Genomic DNA, 19,784 nt, shown 5'->3' with positions numbered 1-19,784 from the left:
AAGCCTAAAAAGTGGGTTAAATCAATATATTTTCATGGACAAACCTTCTTAGTCTGTTGTAACAGCCATGCTGTGTGTGGTTAACAAATTTGTTCCACCTCAAAAGGGGGGTGAGGGAAATGTGCTGTCAGTCCCCCTCCGTTGGTGGTGTAGACAGGGAGCCTCCCCTTTGGTGACAAAGCTGCCATCCATGGTGGGGGACTGCCGAGGAGGCAGAGTGGCCCCAGGTTGTGGAAACAAGCCTGATAGGCAGGCTGGGCAGACCTCTGTGCTGCTGTGACTGCATCTTATCAACATCTGTGCTAGCCATATGATTTAAAACTGTTTTGGATCTTCATACGCATTGTAAAGTGGACATACACTTCATGAATAATCTACACAAGCTCACGTAAGGGTAAGTGTGGCCACACCATGCCCAGCTCTGGTGCAGACTGCTTAGATGTTGCCCACAGAGTGTTGATTCATGGCACCCAGTGCCAGCAATTGGTGAAACTGAAACAGGAGCTAAACACTTGGGCTCTTTCCACTGCCCGGGTAAGCTGAAACCCCTGCTAAGCTGTCAAGTTTGCATCCAAGCAGCTTTGGGCACTAAGAGGTGCCAGCAGTGGAGCCCTCACAAAGCAAACTGCTTAATTATTTGATAGTCAAAGGCAACCCAGGGGAGCGCAGAATCAAATCAACAACAAAACAACCTATATTTAGTAGCAGTGTGGCTGGAGCTTAGACCCAAACATAGTTTCCAGCTGATAGATGATGTGGCAGTCATAGCTGACCCTCATCCCATTCTAAATTTGGTCTGCGGAATAAGTAATTAATATCATCGCCAGCATGACAAGCCACCCTTTACAGCAGCTGCATTGCCACTGCTGCTCCTCTTATGGCTTTGGCTGTTGGCTGGCCAGCCTGGCTGAAGCTCAGGCTCTGTATGACACTGAGCTATGGTGGCCACAGCTTGGCTAACACTCAGGGTAGTCAGTGAAGCAGAGTAAAAGTAGGTGCTCTGGAAGTAGAAGTGGTTCCTTGGCCTTATCTGCGCTTGTTTCTACTGTTCTCTGGTCTCTTTTCCTTTTGTTCTTGTTTCTGATGCTAAGGAGTGACTCCCAGGCTCCTGTGATACAGGACAGGTCTAGTGATAGGTACTTGGATGAGTCCTGCTGCAGGACTGAGAGCTCTGCGTACCACCCACGCTACAGAATTAGGGACAAACCTAGAATTTACAAACTCTGTGTCCAAGCCAAACCAAACCTGGGGGGAAACAATAGGTGCAGCCTATTTCCGAGAGAGGTAACTGAAAATTAAAAGAGTAAATTACATGTCCTGGGTAACTCGAGGAATCTGTCACAAACTTTCTGCATCCGGAGTCAGAGTTTGAACCAGGAAATTATCTTGTGGCAGTACTGAGGATCCACCCAAGGTCCTGTCAATTAAGGTTGGATGGTTTAGAGGTAGAACAATGCTGGGCTTCTTCTAAGCTGCCTGCCCGATTCCCCTCCACCACAGTAACAGTCATCCACAAACAAATGCGTAAAATACTCCCCTAAGATGGGCCAGTGCTGGTATCAAATGTATGGATGGTGAGATTCAGAAGGCCAGTGACTTCTCCTGGAAGACAGAGTTGAACTCAAGTCCTGAGCTGGTGTCCTGCTCGCTGGACCTCCATCCATCCATTCTCTTCTTCTCCCTCCTCCTCACTTACAGGCACAGACAGACAAAAACACTCACTCTCTCTCTGAGGTTTGATACAAACACAGAAATCTATGTTAGAACAGAGCAAAAGCAAAATACAAGCTTGTGTGAAATTTTCCACCTTTTCACTAAATGAATGAAAGCCAAATTTTCACACTTTGGTCTTAGGTGTGAAATTTTTGCTCAGCTCTAATATTTATCCATAATGTGTTTTAAAACTTGGCTCGCTCCATTCAGAATACCACAGAGAATTGAGTTACAGATTTTGGGCTTTGTGCATGCTGCCAAGATCTGCCCCTATAACTCAAACAAATTTAAGGGGGGGAAAAAACCCACTAGAAAAATATTGTATATGGTCCATCACATGCTTTCTTCATGCAGTCATAGACCACTAAAAAGTAATGTTCTGCTAGGGCTCTGTTACATAAATAAATTCAAGTAACTCCTGTAAGCATAGATAAGATGAATTTTTGCATCTCCAGGCTATTGAGTAAGCAATCCCTAAATAAAAGCCTATAAGAAAATAGCAGCCTTGCTTACAATTCTTAGAAAAGTTTAAAAGTATTTCTTGAACATCAGCATTTCAAGAAATCTATTTATTCCCTTCAAATTCAAATATATCTGTGCCTGGACTTCTTAAAATGATGTTAGTTTGCATCTGTTAGTCTCAGCTTATGCATGTGGAATAGTGATGAGCGAGACAGAGGTTCTTCACTGTTGAACAGTGAAAATTATTACATATAATGTTATTTACTGTATTTGTTACAAGGACTTAGAAGTGTAAAGAAAGTCAGTCTATTAGTTGGAAGGTACTTACACCTGCTGAATTCAGCAAATCGGAACAGACCTGGTGGAGAAGAATGTTCCTGCATTTCAGTCTATTGTAAATGGGCAACTTATTTTGCTGTGATGCTGGATCTATGACAGTAGAGCTGTACAAAACCAGCAGAGAGTTGAGACTGGCCTGAGTGGGAGTCTGGGTAACGTTTTCAGGGTAATGAAGGCAAAATTAATGTTTCCAGGCTCTGTGTGGTTCAGGAATTGAGTCTGACCTTCCGTGCTTACACTCATGTCATTCTCAGGAGTATGTGAAGAAGCTCATTCACTGGTACAGATTTCTCACCACGTTTGGCTGTAAGAATGGCAGGGTTCGATCCCTTGGCTTGTATTGCCACAGTGAAAATGAATATAATTTCCTACTTTTTCATCAAGTGCTAAGATGAGGTGAATTAACAACTTCAGCTTAGGAGGAAGAAGAGCAAGCTGTGCATCTCACTGCAGCTCTTTCTGAGATTCCTGAGTTAGTTATCTTATAATTTATGACCCAAAACTGGTTTACAGCAGAGTTATTTTCCATTTGTAGGCCAGTCGTTCTTGATGCAACAGAACCATGGCTGTCACTGGACGAGCCAAAAACCAGCTGTATTCACAGAGAAAACTTGCTTAATTTGCATTTGACTAGTCCTCCTGGTTTTGATATGATCTAAGGATCCTTCCTCCAAGTGGCAGACACGCTGTGCTGTAGCTGGAGCGTGGTTATACCCAGTCTGGTGAGCTTTGCTGGGTGCTTCTCTACGTGTGAGCCAAATGCTTTCAGCCACTGAAACTCTACGGTAAAACCTTAGATGATAGATGGTTGTTTTCACTGTTAATAACTATGCAAGGTAAAAGCCCAAACATTTCTTGGGGTTATCAAAATGAGTAAGTGGGGAGAGAACAGCTGGGAAATTGTGTTTGTTCTCAAACTCCTCATCCATTTAACTTCAGATGCAGTTTTTAAAGCACCTAAATAAGGCAAAAGCCCAAATTCTTAAGGTGACTGATGCTCCCAGCTCGTTAATTTCAATGGGATTTTGTTACTTGACTTCCTTACCTAAGGCTGATGTCCCTAAATCTGATTTCTCATCTGATTTCAAGGGCCTACATCCCATTAATTTTCAGTGATACTCAGCCATGTAAGTTCTTGAGTCACTATTGAAAATCAGACTTAGGGACTATTCACAAATGGACTTACCTTCCTGGGCTCCCTCTGGGGTCCCAGGGGAGATGGGCTGCTCTTGTGGGATGAGCAGGATCATGCTGGGTGCTCTGAGACAGCCCTTGTGGGAGCCCTTTGACTAGGGAACCAAAGACCAGTCTCCCAGTCTGAAGCTAGCCTCTGGGAGCACCTCCAATGAGCTCCCTATGTCTTAAACTTATCCCCTGCCCCAGGTCACACTGGGGAGCAGAATGTGGCCATCAGTACCGAATGAACTTGAATGACTACTGACCTTTCCAGCCAGGTCACCCTTCCAGCAGCAGAATGGTACCTTGTTGTGCAATCTTGGTGGGCCTCGGAGAACTGGGTTCCCTGGGCCTGTGCCTTCTGTGCCGGGCAGGGTAACCCCGTCGCACCGCCCCTCTCCATGGTCAGCGGCGTGTTTACTGGCTGGTATCTGTCTCAGCTTTGACACTCTGACAAAAGGTTAGGAATCATGAATGCGTCCCTTTCTTTCCGCTCCACAGTGCCTCTCTTTTTTTTCTCTGTAAACCCTTCACTTGCCTCTTGCCCAGCCTTTAGAAACGATGATCAAATGCGAACTTTCAGGGTTTATTTATAGCGTAGCCTTTATGGAAAGAGAGAAAAGAAATGATTAAAAAGCAATTTTACAAAATATTTTGTTTTAAGAGAGAATTCATTGTGTTTAAATCACTGTATTCATTGTACTGTCTAGACTGGCAAACAAAGAAGATAGAGCGTCATTCAAATTAAGATTGTGAAATTCTTGGTGACTGGAATTATGGATTTGGATGTCAACCCTCAAACAAACTATTTCTGAACAGCAGTATTATCACTTTGCTATATTTAAGGCTTTGTTGGAGACAGAGCAGTGCACAAGGTTGATCTGATTCAGTAATGCCATTCTGATGTTCCTTTGTTTCCGATTTCATTATAAATTCATATTTTCAATGTTCTGTTCCTCTTTGTCCCCAGAAAATTGTTGAAAAGACTCTCCTCTGGGAGTAAAGTTTTTGTTCAAACTAACAATGACCAAACTGACTTTAAAAAACAAGAAAACACACAACCAAAATGCAAATTAAGAGAGGGAATTAATTTAGGATATTTTGAGCACCCTAGAATGAGTGAGCTGTTGAAAATTGCTGGCTGTGTATTTTTTTAACATCTTATTCCACATCATTGTGGTAGTTGCTGTGAGACCTTAATGCTGTGGATTGTCAAAGACTTAGGTGTTTTTGGTAGAAAAATGCAGAAATATTTCATCTGATAAGCTGGAAAGACGTGGCATCTTCCTCTTTAGCTGAAGGTGGATAGATGGGTCAACCAGCAGAAGATAAGCAGCAGCCAGGACCTGTTCCCTAATTTAGATCAAGGCTTGAAGGACCAGTTTTGCTTTAGGGATCTCTCTAGCTTGTCCTGCTGCCTTCCCCATCATAGAACCTTTCAGCTTGAGAAAGACCCTTAAGATCATTGAGTCCAGCCATGGACTGAGAGCAGCGGCTCCCTCCCCAGCTGCCTGTTGTAGAATGATAGAATGGTTTGGGTTGGAAGGGACCTTAAAGGTGATGTAGTTCCAACCCCCCTGCCATGGGCAGGGACACCTCCCACCAGACCAGGTTGCTCAAAGCCCCATCCAGCCTGGCCTTGAACCCCTCCAGGGATGGGGCATCCACAGCTTCTCTGGGCAACCTGTTCCAGTGTCTCACCACCCTCACAGTAAGAATTTCTTCCTTATTCCACATCATTGTGGTAGTTGCTGTGAGACCTTAATGCTGTGGATTGTCAAAGACTTAGGTGTTTTTGGTAGAAAAATGCAGAAATATTTCATCTGATAAGCTGGAAAGACGTGGCATCTTCCTCTTTAGCTGAAGGTGGATAGATGGGTCAACCAGCAGAAGATAAGCAGCAGCCAGGATCTGTTCCCTAATTTAGATCAAGACTTGAAGGACCAGTTTTGCTTTAGGGATCTCTCTAGCTTGTCCTGCTGCCATCCCCATCGTAGAACCTTTCAGCTTGAGAAAGACCCTTAAGATCATTGAGTCCAGCCATAGACTCAGAGCAGCGGCTCCCTCCCCAGCTGCCTGTCGTAGAATCACAGAATGGTTTGGGTTGGAAGGGACCTTAAAGGTGATGTAGTTCCAACCCCCTGCCCTGGGCAGGGACACCTCCCACCAGACCAGGTTGCTCGAAGCCCCATCCAGCCTGGCCTTGAACCCCTCCAGGGATGGGGCATCCACAGCTTCTCTGGGCAACCTGTTCCAGTGTCTCACCACCCTCACAGTAAGAATTTCTTCCTAAGATCTAATCTAAATCTCCCCTCTTTCAGTTTAAAGCTGTTACCCGTTGTCCTATCACTACGCTCCGTGGATAGATGGGTCAACCAGCAGAAGATAAGCAGCAGCCAGGATCTGTTCCCTAATTTAGATCAAGACTTGAAGGACCAGTTTTGCTTTAGGGATCTCTCTAGCTTGTCCTGCTGCCATCCCCATCGTAGAACCTTTCAGCTTGAGAAAGACCCTTAAGATCATTGAGTCCAGCCATAGACTCAGAGCAGCGGCTCCCTCCCCAGCTGCCTGTCGTAGAATCACAGAATGGTTTGGGTTGGAAGGGACCTTAAAGGTGATGTAGTTCCAACCCCCTGCCCTGGGCAGGGACACCTCCCACCAGACCAGGTTGCTCGAAGCCCCATCCAGCCTGGCCTTGAACCCCTCCAGGGATGGGGCAGCCACAGCTTCTCTGGGCAACCTGGGCCAGTGTCTCACCACCCTCACAGTAAGAATTTCTTCTAATATCTAATCTAAATCTCCCCTCTTTCAGTTTAAAACTGTTACCCCTTGTCCTATCGCTACACTCCCTGTTAAAGAGTCCCTCCCCATCTCTCCTGTAGCCCCTTTAGGGACTGGAAGGGGCTGTAAGGTCTTCCCAGAGCCTTCTCTTCTCCAGGCTGAACAACCCCAGCTCTCTCAGCCTGTCCTCTTAGGAGAGGGGCTCCAGCCTCTGAGCATCAATGGATGGGCCCTCTGTGCCAGAGGTTTCAGGTCTGAGGAGACCTCCCAGGGAGCACTTTCCTTAGCTTTTGTGAGACTTGGTTTCGCCCTCTGAAGACCAAGGTGGTCTGAAAGCTGGGGTGTCACAGGTGCCCTTTGTGGTGTTGGGCCCCAGCAGGGTGGCACAGGTGGGGAGCAAAGGGACATGCAGGAGGGAGCCTGAGCCAGGGACTGGAGTGGTGAGTGGGACGGCCATGCCAAGCAAGGCTGCCCACATGCCTTCCACACCTGGTGGAGTCGGCACTGGTGTCTGTTGGTGGTGTCCGCTGGTGTCAGGAATATGGTTTAGTGGTGGTTTTTTTTCTGGGTTTGTTTTATTTTGTTTTGTTTTGGTTTTTTGTCAGAGTTAGGTTGATGGTTGGATTGGACAATCTTAAAGGTCCCTTCCAACCTAGGTGATTCTGTGATTCTGTGTTCTCTCTGGAGCCAGCCCGAGGAGACCTGGAATTAGATGAGTAACTGTGTAAAAATAAAACCTGTCTGAAGATACGTTTATCTCCAACGGCTGCGGTACTCCCAAAGCAGCAGTAATGTGTTTGTCAGCACTGGAAGTCGTAAGAGGCCCCAGAGTAAAGCAGAACATGAGTGTGTAGAGCATGGCAGAAGCAGAACGTGTCCTGGGAACGGCACTGGCTGTGTCCTGGTCTCAACACTGCCCAGTTTGTCAGCACTGGAAGTCGTAAGAGGCCCCAGAGTAAAGCAGAGCATGAGTGTGTAGAGCATGGCAGAAGCAGAACATGTCCTGGGAATGGCACTGGCTGTGTCCTGATCTCAATGCTGCCCGGAATGGGGCAGCACAGGCAGACCCTGCATGTGCATGGAGGGGGTGGGATGGCAAAGTTTGGCCCTCCCTTTCATTTTGGTTACACCTGAGAAAGAACTGGATTTGTCTGAGACGTTTAGACCCTTTAGGTCTTGGGCTTGTTTTTGTGCAATATCTCCAAGGCAATTCAAAAAGAGATGTAAAGCAGGGAGCAGAAAGGAAGGTGACTCTTCCCGTTAGTGAGAGTGCTTCCAGGGGCTTTGCCTTTGCATTACATTTTCTGTAAGACACAGAACTACCTGGAAAAGGAACACTGATTGTAACAGAGGGAATTGTCTTTTACTTTGAGGGTTTTTTCCTGTGTGTTCATTCTTTTTTTTGTGCGTAGCCTCTAAATCCAGCTGGCCGTGTAAGGGACTTGTAAAGGATAGAGTATTGTAAACAGGAACAATGCTTGAGCGAGTATCACCTGGTAAAGACCAGGGAATAAATGCCCATTTCTCATACTGGGAACGATACCAACCTTTCCATGCCAGGATTTTACTCTGGCTGGTGTGCAGAGACTCTGTGCCAGTGGGCTCACATGGCCCAGAGAAAAGAACACGCTATCTCACTGGAAGTGTTATTTCAAGGGTGTTTCTTGGGGAATCAAAGTCCAATCAGCTTCTGCACGTATGAAAGAGTGTAGGCATATGAGTGCACAGAAATACTCCGTGCTGTTTTATCAGCAGCGCTTTTTACTCTGGTAGAGCCACAATTTCATCCGGTATTAACCGCCTGAAGTTGACAACTGTAGAAAGTAGGTGTTCCCCATTCTAGCAGCACACTGGGACTGGCAGCATAAAAGGACGTGTTGATGAAGAATGAAGCAAATCTTGCTTATCCTCAGAGCCTCCCTGCCTGCCCTGGGCTGCCGAGACTCTGCTTACATTCCTCATCTTCGTGTGACGGTTTAGGAAATCCTCAGCTGTAAAATGCTGGATTGGTGGGAAGCAAAGATTTTACTCCAGCAGATATTACAGCCTATAAAATCATCCAACCCTTTTAAAAGCCTAGCTGTGGTAGTTGACTACATGGCTTCCAGCAGCAGCTCAGGCTGACTGTTCTCCAGGGCTCTTTCTGATTCAGTGATTAGTGTCTCATTCCAGTGGGATTCCTGAGGAGAATCCACAGAAAATCAGAATCTCACAGAGATCAGGAAAGGAACCAAATTATTTGCTCCTCTCCCTTCCACACGGGGCTCTGTCCCACACACTCCTCCTGTAGGGGATTCCGTGAGGTCTCTTGGTCTGATGTTGCGTTGGCCAAAAGCAGAGTAGGATTAAAGTCTGTCCCTTACACCTCTGTACGGGAATGGGAGGGCAGTTCTGGGTCTTGAAACAGAACTTTGCAAGTTACCTTCAGCTTCTGCAGTGCACTCGAGTCCTCCTTTGCTGCAGGGAATCGATGCTTTAAGAACACGCTTGAGAGATTTCATGTGAAGTATTGTTTTATTTGAGAAATCTCCCCTCCAGGGCTGCAGTGTTTAACATTTCCTTTGGTTAGTGTAAATAATAAAAGATAAGTCTGTTCTGCCTCGGACTCCCAGTAAGAGAGAGGAACAGATTTTGGTTTACTGAGGGGTCTGCAGTACTTTGTTCTCATGACTACTATATAATGGGATTGAACATATTTTATGCCATCTGGCTTGTTCAGTCGAAACAAAATACATCAGTAATGTTCCGATTGGTTTTGAAACATCTTGTTCTTGTCAAAAAGTATTTTAAATCAAAACAGGCTTTTCCAGTTTGTGTTTGTCTTTTACTAGGAGGCCATGGCGAAAATGGGGAAAATTGGGAAAGTCGTGCAGCCTAACCGTGAGCATAAGAGGTAATCCTGGTTTTTCTGTGAGAGTTTACTGAAGGTGAAGTTAAGGTCTGTCTCTTTGTAGCTTCGTTGGAAGGGGGTAGTGTTTCTCACCCAGATTTTTTAGGGATGAAGGCAGTGGTTTGCGGTCGGTGGGCCAGTAGCCCTGTGGCCCATGGCGTTCCTTGGCAATCCAACGCCACCAGCACCGGGAGGGGACGCGGCCAACGGTTCCGAGGCTGCCGGGAGGTCAAGGCAACCCCCGGTGCCTTCCCGAGGTGGCTGCGGGTCCCGACTCGCTCCGTCCCCTTGTCCCGGGCGCTGGAGGGTCCCGGGCGGTCCCGGGGTGCGGGGCCGCTCCCGCCCGCGGCGGCGCTCGGCGGGACGAGGGCGCCCCCTGGCGGCGGCGAGCGGCCCCGGGGGGAGCCGTGAGCTCTTTAACGTGTATATCACAGGGGGGTTAACTCTCAAGCTTCACTGAAATTTTACTTTCTTATACAGATTTTATGACAAGAAATACGAAGTGTTTCTGAAACTCGTGGAGCACCAGAGAGAGTATCGCTCCATCATGAACAGCTGCTAATCCAGAGGCACATCATCTGGGAACAGCCGGGATAACGAATTTCCAGATACTTGCGATGCGGGTAATTTCTTCTCACTGTGCTGTCCATGGCAAACACATACTGTTATCATTTAAAGTGTACGTTTTAATGTTTAATGAGAAATAAACTGCATTCCCTTCACTGTGAAGCACTGGGTATTTTCTGTCACTAATCCCTACACCCCAGGGACATGGGATAGTCATTTTCTCCGGTTGGAGAAGCCAGGACAAGCGGCTGTGGGTGCCCCAGTGCCCGTAGTTAGATTGGCCACGAGCAGGAACAGCGCAAGGAACAACGTACCTTGCTCGGGTGGACTTGAAGTGCTGCCCTTTGCCACCCTTTTCACAGGTAACTACACCTGGCATCACACGTGGTCCTTTCAATTTTAGTATCTGCTACAGCTAAGACTTAAACACGATTTCCATTGGAAAGTTCTGCTTGGGTTTTTTTAACTCTGATTATATATTTTTGTGGTGGCGGATATTTGAGAATCACTTTTGCAGCTTTGCAGTCTTTTTCTCTCTGTTTTCTTCTCTTTCCTGCTCTCTTATTCCTCTCTTCATTCTCGCAGCGCAGTCATTTTGCTATCAATAATTTGTGCCATTTTGTCTTTTGCGAGTAACTGGCCCTCGGTGCTCGTTAATCTCTGTGCAGATGTGAAACAGCCGCTGACATGGAAAGGCTGGGCTGAGCAGAGCAGACACAGTTGCTGACAATCCCTTCCTGATGCAGGTGCATCCCATCCATCCCACCAGCAGAGCTGGGCTCGGCCACCCCAGGCACGGGGAACGCCGAGGGAGAGAGGGCTTTCCTGCCTTAGACTTGCTTTTTCAAGGCTCGGAAACCTTCCTGGCTGCCTGCTGGCCAGATCCCATCAACAAAAGGCTTTTGTTTGTTCCCAGGTGGTTTTTGAAGGCTGCCCTGGACACTTAGTCCTACAAGGACTCACAACAACAGGTTGTAGCATAACTGGGCTGTGGAAGGAGAAAGTTTGGCCGCTCTGGTTGTGTCCAGCAAATATGTTTCACCTCTGATAGTACAGAGTGTTTTGATCTTGCAAGATCCAGACACTGCCAGTGCCTTCAGTGAAATTCTCTCAGAAGTTGTTTCTTTCTCTGCTTTTTGTCTGTTATTTCTTAGAAAAAGGTACTATTCTGTTTATAAAGCAAAACCAGGATTTTGCTGAAGGAGAGGATTAAGGAGCGAAGGGTGGCAGATCAGAAGAGCATATTGCAATCAACTCTTAACTCCGTTGTAGGTCACTCATGAGAGCCCTTCTCCAAACGGGCACCCCCTCGGTGAGTCTGTATTATCCAAGAGAAACAACCTACAGCCCCCTCCACAGAGTCAGGATTCCCATCCATGGCTCCATCTTTATACACTTAGCTTGATAGAAATTCCATTCTTGAGTGTTGGCATAGGCTGTAATTCCCAGTTAAATGCAAACAGAAGTTACACAATAACAAAATTACACTTAGAGAACTTGGAAAATAATCGTTTCTGGTTTTTTTTTTTTATGTTGGTAGTCAGCACTCAAAAACATCTGGTAATTTTTTTAAAGAAACAATGCACTTCCTGCCTTGCAGTTCATGGAAAAGCAATTGTTGCCATTTCCAAAGTACCCATTGTTAAGAGAAACAGCTTTACAAGTTCAGGGACATAATTAAAGACAATGAAAGTTGATGGGAATAAAATGAAGAAACATCATAACAAAAAGATTATAACAAGCAAGAAAACAACGGCAACATGATGGTATATCATAGCTTACAATTCAAGGGCACAATAAAATATGTCAACTGAAAATATGTAGAAGGAAAAAGCAGTTGGAGACCAGTGTATTGTGAACAATAAATATTCATAAATGTTAATATATCTATTTTAATATATACAATTCATATGTAAAAGTGAAGTCCCGCTGACTGCAATACATAGCAAATGTACAGATTATACAGGGACAGACGTGTAGGGTTGTCTTGTTCTGCACCAGCATTTTTAACTCTTTGCAGCTCAACGCAGATGTGGACACGCCCTCTCCCCCAACTTCAGCAAACTTTCCATAAACTTCTGCTATTTATATCATCATCATAAAATTGGCCTCGATCTCTCTGGCTGAACTGGTACCAAGATTCACAAGGAAATCACAAGGAGTGTATGAAGTCTGGAAAGAAACCAAATGGTGGTGCTGACTTTTTTTGAAGCTTAGATGCGCTGAATTCAGGGAACCTGTGGACCTTGCACAGGCTTTCAATGCTTTTCTCCCCTTGTGAAGAAAGGGGAGAACTTCTACTTTATAGCTCTTCTATAGTTCTTCTTCAACTTCTACTTTATAGCTGCATTTTTTTCCAAGCCAGTGTTACTACCAGTCTCATCCATTTCAAAATCAGGACTATGCTCATTGCAGAGCTGTGGAAATCTGTGTTCTGGTGGATGTGACATTAGCTCTGATAACACAAAGCTCTGATACCAGATTTTGTAGTGATACTCTCTAACATTCCTTGTGTTACACAAGACTTAGCAAACTGTACAGTTTGCTAAGTTCTCGAATTAAAATTTTATTGAAATTGAGGCAAGATGTGAAACGCTAAAGCTCAAGAGTTCTAAAATTCTTCAACCGCACGTTGTTTGGCACTGTAATTTTAGGCTCTGTTCATGGCTTTAGGCATTTTCAATTCAGGCACTTTGTATGAAGGTAAGTTACAAAAAAGTGGGGTGTGAAAGAGTCCAGCAAATACACAGTGGTGTGTAAAACTGGCTGCCCAAGTGCTTGTGCACCCAGTCACCTGCTATTGCTGGGTCCTGCCTCAGCCTTTGTCAGCAGCAGAACGACAAATCCATCATACGCTGCCCCGAACCAGAGAGAAGCCCATCATCACTTGATGAAGTTCGACCAAGGAATCCAGGTTTGAGGCATTCAGGACTCTGAGAGCACGCTCTGAGCTGCAGACCTTGCCATGTTTACCCCATTTGATGCAATTTGCTGGCAAATGTTTATCATGCAAATTAAAAGAAGGGAAACGACCATCATGTCGTCAGCTGTTCCAAGCATCCTGCAGAGAGGCCCAGGCTTTGTGTCAAAGGGAGAAGACAAGCATATGATTGTTCCAAAGGAGCAAACAGCCACTCTTAGGAAAAAAATCCAGACGAGACCACCCCAGGTGAAGATGCCTCGCAAGGCAAGAGTCAGGAATAACGGCATGTCATAAAGGTAATCTGCAAACTGAATATTCAGATGAGTTACCTTATTTTGCATTCTGGTGCACGCAGTTCTTTCAGTTCAGCGTGTCTCAAGCACTTTTAGATTAAAATCTCTTGAATGCAGGAACTTTCTGTGCTGCTCAGATCCACCTACACTGTTCCATTGTTTTGCGGTACCTCGAGGCACACGTCTAAAAGGAAACCCTGCTCCCCCGGCACTTTGAAAAGAAAATACTATGCTTGACATTGAATCCTTTTGGAAACTGAGCCATAACCACTGCATTGAGTATATCCCTGTCTTCAAAATCAGGCATCAAGTGCAGGCTGTGAATGCTCGAAGATGAGACCTCAAGTCTCACCTCAGTGTGGACAGGAACCATAGGACTGAGTGATTATTCCTGTTCATTAATGCTAATTTGTTGGGTTGAAAACTAATATATTCTCCTCCACAGTGCTTAGTTTAGTTCGTAAATTGAAACAGACTCTGCAGTCCCTCCAGACCCCCTACCAGCATGTGACAGGGGAGGAAGATTTGCTTTGGTGATATTCTACACCCTGTCAAGAATGGGCATCACTCGTTCCTTCAGCCCTCATCTTTCACATCATTTCCACTGCCTGTCTTGTCTCTGTAACAACTGGGATTCCAGCTTTAAGAAGGTTCAGAGCCAGTGTGAACTGTTTGAATTTGGCAATACCTGGGGGAAAAAAACCAGCTGCTTTCAAAGCTGGAATCTGATTTAAAATTTCAGAGACAATTTAAAATCCTGGAGTTCAAATCTGAGTTCATATTTGAAAGTTGCAGCCTGACCATCTCTAGTTCTGCTTTCCTTCCTGTATTTCATCCCACGCTGGATGGGATGACATTGCTCCTCCCTGCCAGGATGACTGCAGGACTCCTCTGAGTGAGAAACACCTTTACTAGAAGGTGCTGGACCCAGCAGCAGATGGTAACCCTTCCACTATGGTATTGCCAGTAAGTGCATGAAAAGGTAATTCCCATAATGATACAAACCAGTTTTCATTGCTGGGTGTCTCGGTTCTCTCTGTGTTATGCACTACTGAGTAGGTAAATGTAGATTTATAAATACTTACGGGTCGAGGTTGCCCTGAGAAACGCTTGTTGTAATCTCTAATGTCATGTACAATTTGTTTACTCGGCCGATCTTGTTGCTTTTCATAAGAGATGTTATCCAGAAGGACCACCTTCAAAGAAAAGATCGGCATTAGCACGGTGTATTTTAATCCCCAGTATAAAGGAGACATTTTGTAGTATGTACGTGTGTCTCCACAGTGTCTCTCTTGCAACGGGACCTTTGTCCACTTCTGGCAGTTCCACAATACCAAGGACATTTTCCTTTAATAACCTGCATCCAACCTTTCAGTACAAGAGGCAGCCTCTGATTGGGGTCAGATGAGATTAGGAACTTCCATATTGCTTTTTATGGAATATTATCCCAGAAATTCAATAAACTATACAAAAGTAAAATGCTGGAGGCCTGTTTAAGATTTCTTGGTGTTGCCTGCTATGACACGTGTCAAATGATGAATGCGAATGGCTGCAGGGTCATTCAAGTCTAAGTGGGTTTTGAAATGCTACGGAAAATTAGAGGATAAGTGAAGCTGATCCCAAGTGCTCAAGCTTGTCATTTTGTATGTATCATAATGCAGATGCGTACGATGCATCTTACCTTTTGTCTGCAGAGAGGGCAGGTTATCGCTGCTAACCAGGGACTATGTTTCCAGTATGTGATCAGACAGGAACCTACCAAAAAAAAAGAAAAAGAAATTAAGATAAATGAAATATATTTGAGGATGTTTAATGTTTACAAGGAAGTTATCAGAATTAATAAACTCTCTTTCTACAGTTGACTGTAAAAATGAATGTAATTCTTGGTTTTCATTTTAATGTGGTTTTACTCTGCAAAGTGACTGTGTAAAAATGGATCCTCAGCTCTTCTACACTGGTGTGCACAGAGATACATGGACCTCCTAGAGAAGACTTTGATTTGGTTTCTTTTCCTGTGGACAGTCATTCCTGAAGCTCCCCTGAGTGGCCGAAGCACTCAGGAATACAGGTGCCCTTCAGAGCCAATGCTGGCTGCTGTGCACAATTGCTGCCTTCTTTTTTGGTTCTTCTTATCCAGACAACTGGTAATTTCCAAATCAACATCATCTCTTCTTATCCTAAGGTCTCGGGTGTGAAAGAGGACCCAGTCTGAGGACAGGAGACTGGACTGCACGTGTAACTGCCAGTGGTGGTTGACAAACATGAATGTCAGTGCTGGCTCTAACACCAAAAACAGCAAAGCATAAACAGCATCTAATCAGAAGCAGCACAGCTTGAGTTCCAGCTCCCGGGCGCAGCGTGCAGTGTGACAGGTCAGGGAAAAAACATCTCTCAACATTTAAACTGATCAGATTTGACAAGGACCCCGGTGAACACAGAAGCAGAAGGCCGCGCTGTCGTTTTGATGGAATTGTTTTATTGAACTGAACAATGCTCTTTATTCCTAAAAATAACCAGCAAGTAGTTTCTCCTAAGCACTATTATAACAAGAAGTCTTCAGGAGTCCTCAGTGTGGCGTGCTTGAAATCAGGTATGAAAACACTCCCTATGCTCTCAGTCACATCCTGTGTACCGGGGATGTCAAATTTGGCCCAAAGATAATTTTTATGAACCTCGCTCTGACTTGGTTTTTTTCCTTTTGTTTTCATTTAAGTGCAGGGTTTTTCTTTATAACTCTTCTATTTTGTTTGCACATCCAGACGGGTTGGCTGGGCACATGGGTGTGTTTATATCGAAATCCCAAGCAGTAGGTATAAACTCCAGCTTTCCCTTCAACTTCTGCACTGGAGAAGCACCGTGCCTGACTTCAGGAACCACTTTGACCTTCTGGATCCAGATCCTGTGTCATGATCCAACACGGCTCTGTTGCTCAGTCCCGGTAGTGGCAATGGGGCACTGGTAGATCCCATAGTTCTAAGGCTTTCAAAAAAGAACTCTGTGGAAATTAAAATTTGCTGCATGCAGAATCCTTTGTTTAGTAGAACAGGAAAGGAAGGCCTCCTCTGAAGTTGACCTATTTGTGCTTCGGTGCATTTTTCATGAAACAAGACAAAATCCCAGTTTAATCTGGCTCTGCTACGCAACCTTCTGAGGAAGTCCGTAGGTTTCTCTAAAATACCTCTGTGGTTATTGTTAATTAGAAAAAAATAATATTGCTCAAGGATCGCTTTTCAGTTGAACTTCCTGAACATATGGTTCAAACTGAAGCTGAAAAGGAAAACTTCAGGACAAACTGTATGAATTACTACTAATAATAAAATCAGACATTTTTTATAAGTCCACATTAATCTTCTTTAAAAGCTCTGGGTTGACCACATTTTTTAAATAAAACTTTTACCAGAGCGGAATTTATTAAGAGAGCTCAGTGTTGTTTTAGCTCCGTTCCACAGGGCATCAAGAGAAGTTTTATTACCCATTTCAGTCACAACAGACTTAGATCTATGCAGAATGGTTTTGATAAGCCCAATGTAAAGTTTTATTGGTTTAAGACATGAAAAACAGACATGTTACAGAGGCCGCTTCTACTATATAAACATAGTCATAACATATAGAATGCATTGCACTGGAATCAAGGCTTCAGAGTGTAAATGATGATGTACTTCAGGAAAGTAAAGCCTAGCTAAATGTGTACAGCTAACAATAACAATATATACCAAGTTTGTATAGAATACTTCTCCTCTGCAGGTCTCAAAATAAAGAAAAAATAAAGTCCATATCATTATGTCATATTCACAGATGGAAAAGGGAAAATTAACCAGGCCAGAGAAAGAGGAAAGCAGATGATCTCCATTGTTATGTCTGTCTTTGTACTTGAAACTCTAACTTCTCTGACATTATTTGAAACAGGTTTTGAGGCCATATGCTTACTGTTTGTCCTGGAGTGTGTTGTATTCAAAGCATCTTTTTCCTGTATGTTATAAAACAATGTTATAAAAACATGAAACAACCCAAAGTTAGTTATAAGGTAGGTGAGCCCTACAAAGTGTCCCTCGCTGTTGGTGATCCACTGATGTGTTGTGGTTTCAGAAGATGGAGATAGTGGTGATGGCGATGAGGAGTTGTGCTGTGTGAGTATCATTTCAATTTAGAGAAAAATGACACTTCCTAAAGATAAAAATGCGCTTTTATTGCACCAGCATTAACAGCATAGTCCCTTGCTCTCATTTGTGTTTGGGTCTTTTTATAACACTTTTACATGGTGAAAAAAGTGTAAGTGGCTTGTAAATATAACTGGCACTTGCTTTAAGGTCTCTGTAAAGAGAGCAGCCTCAAAGAAGGCATTTAGCAGACACATTTCACTACAGAATTATGTGTTTACTTAGATTATCTGGTGACTGCAAGTGCAGTGGGTGAGGACAGGAGACCACACCACAGGCAGCCTCAGCAGAAGGACCTTCTAAAATCTGGGTCTGGCCCTTTCCTGTTAAGACAGATCCTGGGCTGGAATAAACAGTTACTGAACATCCATCGCAATGAGATATTTGAACGCTTTTTCCCTACATGATCACACAGATTCACTTAGAAAAAGATAAACAGATTAAAAGAAGACTAGAAACTCACTTTTTTTCTCAATTGTTTAATATGTAACTTAAACTAACCTTTTTTTTTAGAAAGCTTTTACAGGACCTTTTACAGGTAATTATGTCATCTTGCTCTAGATCACTGCTGCTTTCTTTTAGGCCACTGTTTCACATGGGAAGCAAGTCTGTGGAACAGAATCAGACCTGAAACCATGGTGTTTTACTCCTGATTTTCACCAATATAAATACAATCCAAACCAATTTTATGGGATGGCTGGAGTTTTATGCAGTTGAGTACTGATATAAAAAGACAAGCTGCTTTTGCAGAAGTGAGTTTGTGCTTGAAGATAAGACTTTTACAGTCACAAACTATGATTATTAGACTGTTGATTTTTGTAAGGGGTTTTTTTTGTGTGTATGTAGTTGGGTACAAAGTGTTTTTCCTGCACGATTTACCCATTTCACAAGTTTGTGTTGTAATTTAAGAGTATCCTGCAATATGATCTGTGGCCTCTTGTCTTAAGGCTTTTGAGGAGGGGGGATACAAAGGTGGGACTTCTGCTTCTAGTGAGAGAACTTACATTAATTCCAGGGATAAGGGCTTGGTACAGGCTCTAACACAGGGCTGGAGATGTCTGTAAGAAGTACCTTGTATAAGCACTGCAGCATCAGTCCAGAAAACTTACCACAGAATAAATGTCCACAGTTGGTTTGTACTGGGCAAGTAGGTGTCTGGAGACAGATGGGACAGCTGAAGTCACTGTGATTACCAGGTTGCCAAATTTGGAGTGATTCCTGGAAGAGAGGTAGTACAGAGTCTTCAGTAAGTTGGTGTTTTGATTGACATGTTTAGTTAATTAATAATAATTTGCTATGTTTAGCAGAGAGTCACAGAAACTAAGTATAGATGTCACGCATAACTAATCATTACCTTGGCAGATAATGAAAATGAGGCACAAAGAAATGAGGTGCTTTGTGTAATTCTACAGAAAGGACCAGGGTCAGAGGGAAGATCATGATGCCACGTTTCTACTTCCAGTAATATTTCCACACACCGCTGGATAATATTGATGTTTGGAAAGCCAGGAGAGTTTGAGCCACTGGCTTCTCCAGCTGTCATTATTAGTCAGACAGCACCCGGAGTCTGCCTCAGTAGCTTTTGGATCTTTTTCCCTCCTCCTTTGTAGTAATGTCTGTCACTTAAATGTTCTGAAATAAAGTCCAGGGCTCTCTCTGCCTGCCTTGGGTGGCAGAATGGCATCCTTAGTACATCATTGGCTATGAAGCAAAAAACCTCCTTTTAGTAAATAAATTGCTTCCAAACAATCCTTCCCTTTGCTTAGCAAAGTCTATAATTAAGAATAATATTGAGCTTTGTTTTTGCACCGGGAAGATAAGAATTTTTGTAAGCCTCTGAAATGCTAAAGAGGAATTTTGAAGCACATTTGTGTTATAATATTTCTGTAGGGGAAAGTCTGAAGGATGTACATTGCTCTTCCAGTCTTTGCCCCTAAATCATTGCCTGAATGAAGGAAAAATCTATTTGGCAGTACATTCATCCATGCCAAGACTGTTTGATACAGTGGGAGTTAAAAAAAACATTATTACTTGATATTGATTCGTTATCATCATTGAAAGTTTTTGCTACCGTTATTATGATGCATTAAATAATCTGTCATGGATGGTGGACCTACCTACTTCATCTTAGCACACCATGGAGAAGCTCGCATTTACTCGTATGTTCAATTGCCATAGCCACAATAAGATTAGTCTTTGAAAAAAATGTAATAATAATGTGGTTAGTGTCCTTTCTTTCTCAAGAAAAAGTTATGTTTCTCAAAGAAAAAGTTCAATGTTCCTGTCAGTGTCAGAAACAGAGGAGCGCTTCTGAAATTGGGAGGGAGCTTCCAAGAAGTTTCTCCACTTTAAGGCAGGTTCTGGAAGGTTACTGATTGTCTCCCACTGCCTACACATGCTTAGCGAGGTTCAACAGGATACGGTGCCAATTACGGTTGTATTTTGTATTTTGATCAAAAATTGACAAACTTCACAGGTTTCTT

At 43.8% G+C, this 19,784-nt stretch overlaps 2 protein-coding genes across 20 annotated transcripts in view; one reads left to right on the top strand and one right to left on the bottom strand.

Annotated features, from left to right (window-relative positions):
• FGGY (FGGY carbohydrate kinase domain containing) overlaps positions 1–10,090 on the top strand; it is a 355,269-nt gene extending 345,179 nt beyond the window's left edge. For all 15 annotated transcript variants that reach the window (XM_014939087.1, XM_014939088.1, XM_014939089.1 and 12 more), the window contains 2 exons: positions 9,303–9,364; positions 9,842–10,090. In XM_014939087.1, the coding sequence (XP_014794573.1) occupies positions 9,303–9,364; positions 9,842–9,923 (144 nt within the window). In that variant the 3' untranslated portion in view covers positions 9,924–10,090. The remainder of the gene's footprint in view (positions 1–9,302; positions 9,365–9,841) is intronic.
• Positions 1–19,784, bottom strand: part of LOC106886314 (E3 ubiquitin-protein ligase RNF170-like) — a 44,428-nt gene that overhangs the window by 9,046 nt on the left and 15,598 nt on the right. For 3 of the 5 annotated variants that reach the window (XM_014939106.1, XM_014939105.1, XM_014939107.1), the window contains 4 exons: positions 18,411–18,519; positions 14,826–14,899; positions 14,230–14,340; positions 10,225–13,159 (listed from right to left, as the gene is read on the bottom strand). In XM_014939106.1, coding sequence (XP_014794592.1) covers positions 12,854–13,159; positions 14,230–14,340; positions 14,826–14,899; positions 18,411–18,519 — 600 coding nt within the window. In that variant the 3' untranslated portion in view covers positions 10,225–12,853. Of the gene's footprint in view, positions 1–3,956; positions 4,293–10,224; positions 13,160–14,229; positions 14,341–14,825; positions 14,900–18,410; positions 18,520–19,784 lie in introns of those variants that run through there. The other 2 variants (XR_001411629.1, XR_001411630.1) reach the window with 2 other exon arrangements.

Source organism: Calidris pugnax, unplaced genomic scaffold (assembly GCF_001431845.1).
Source record: "Calidris pugnax isolate Ruff unplaced genomic scaffold, ASM143184v1 scaffold18, whole genome shotgun sequence".
NCBI classification, from domain to species: Eukaryota; Metazoa; Chordata; class Aves; order Charadriiformes; family Scolopacidae; genus Calidris; species Calidris pugnax.
This window is presented reverse-complemented; position numbering and strand designations above follow the sequence as displayed.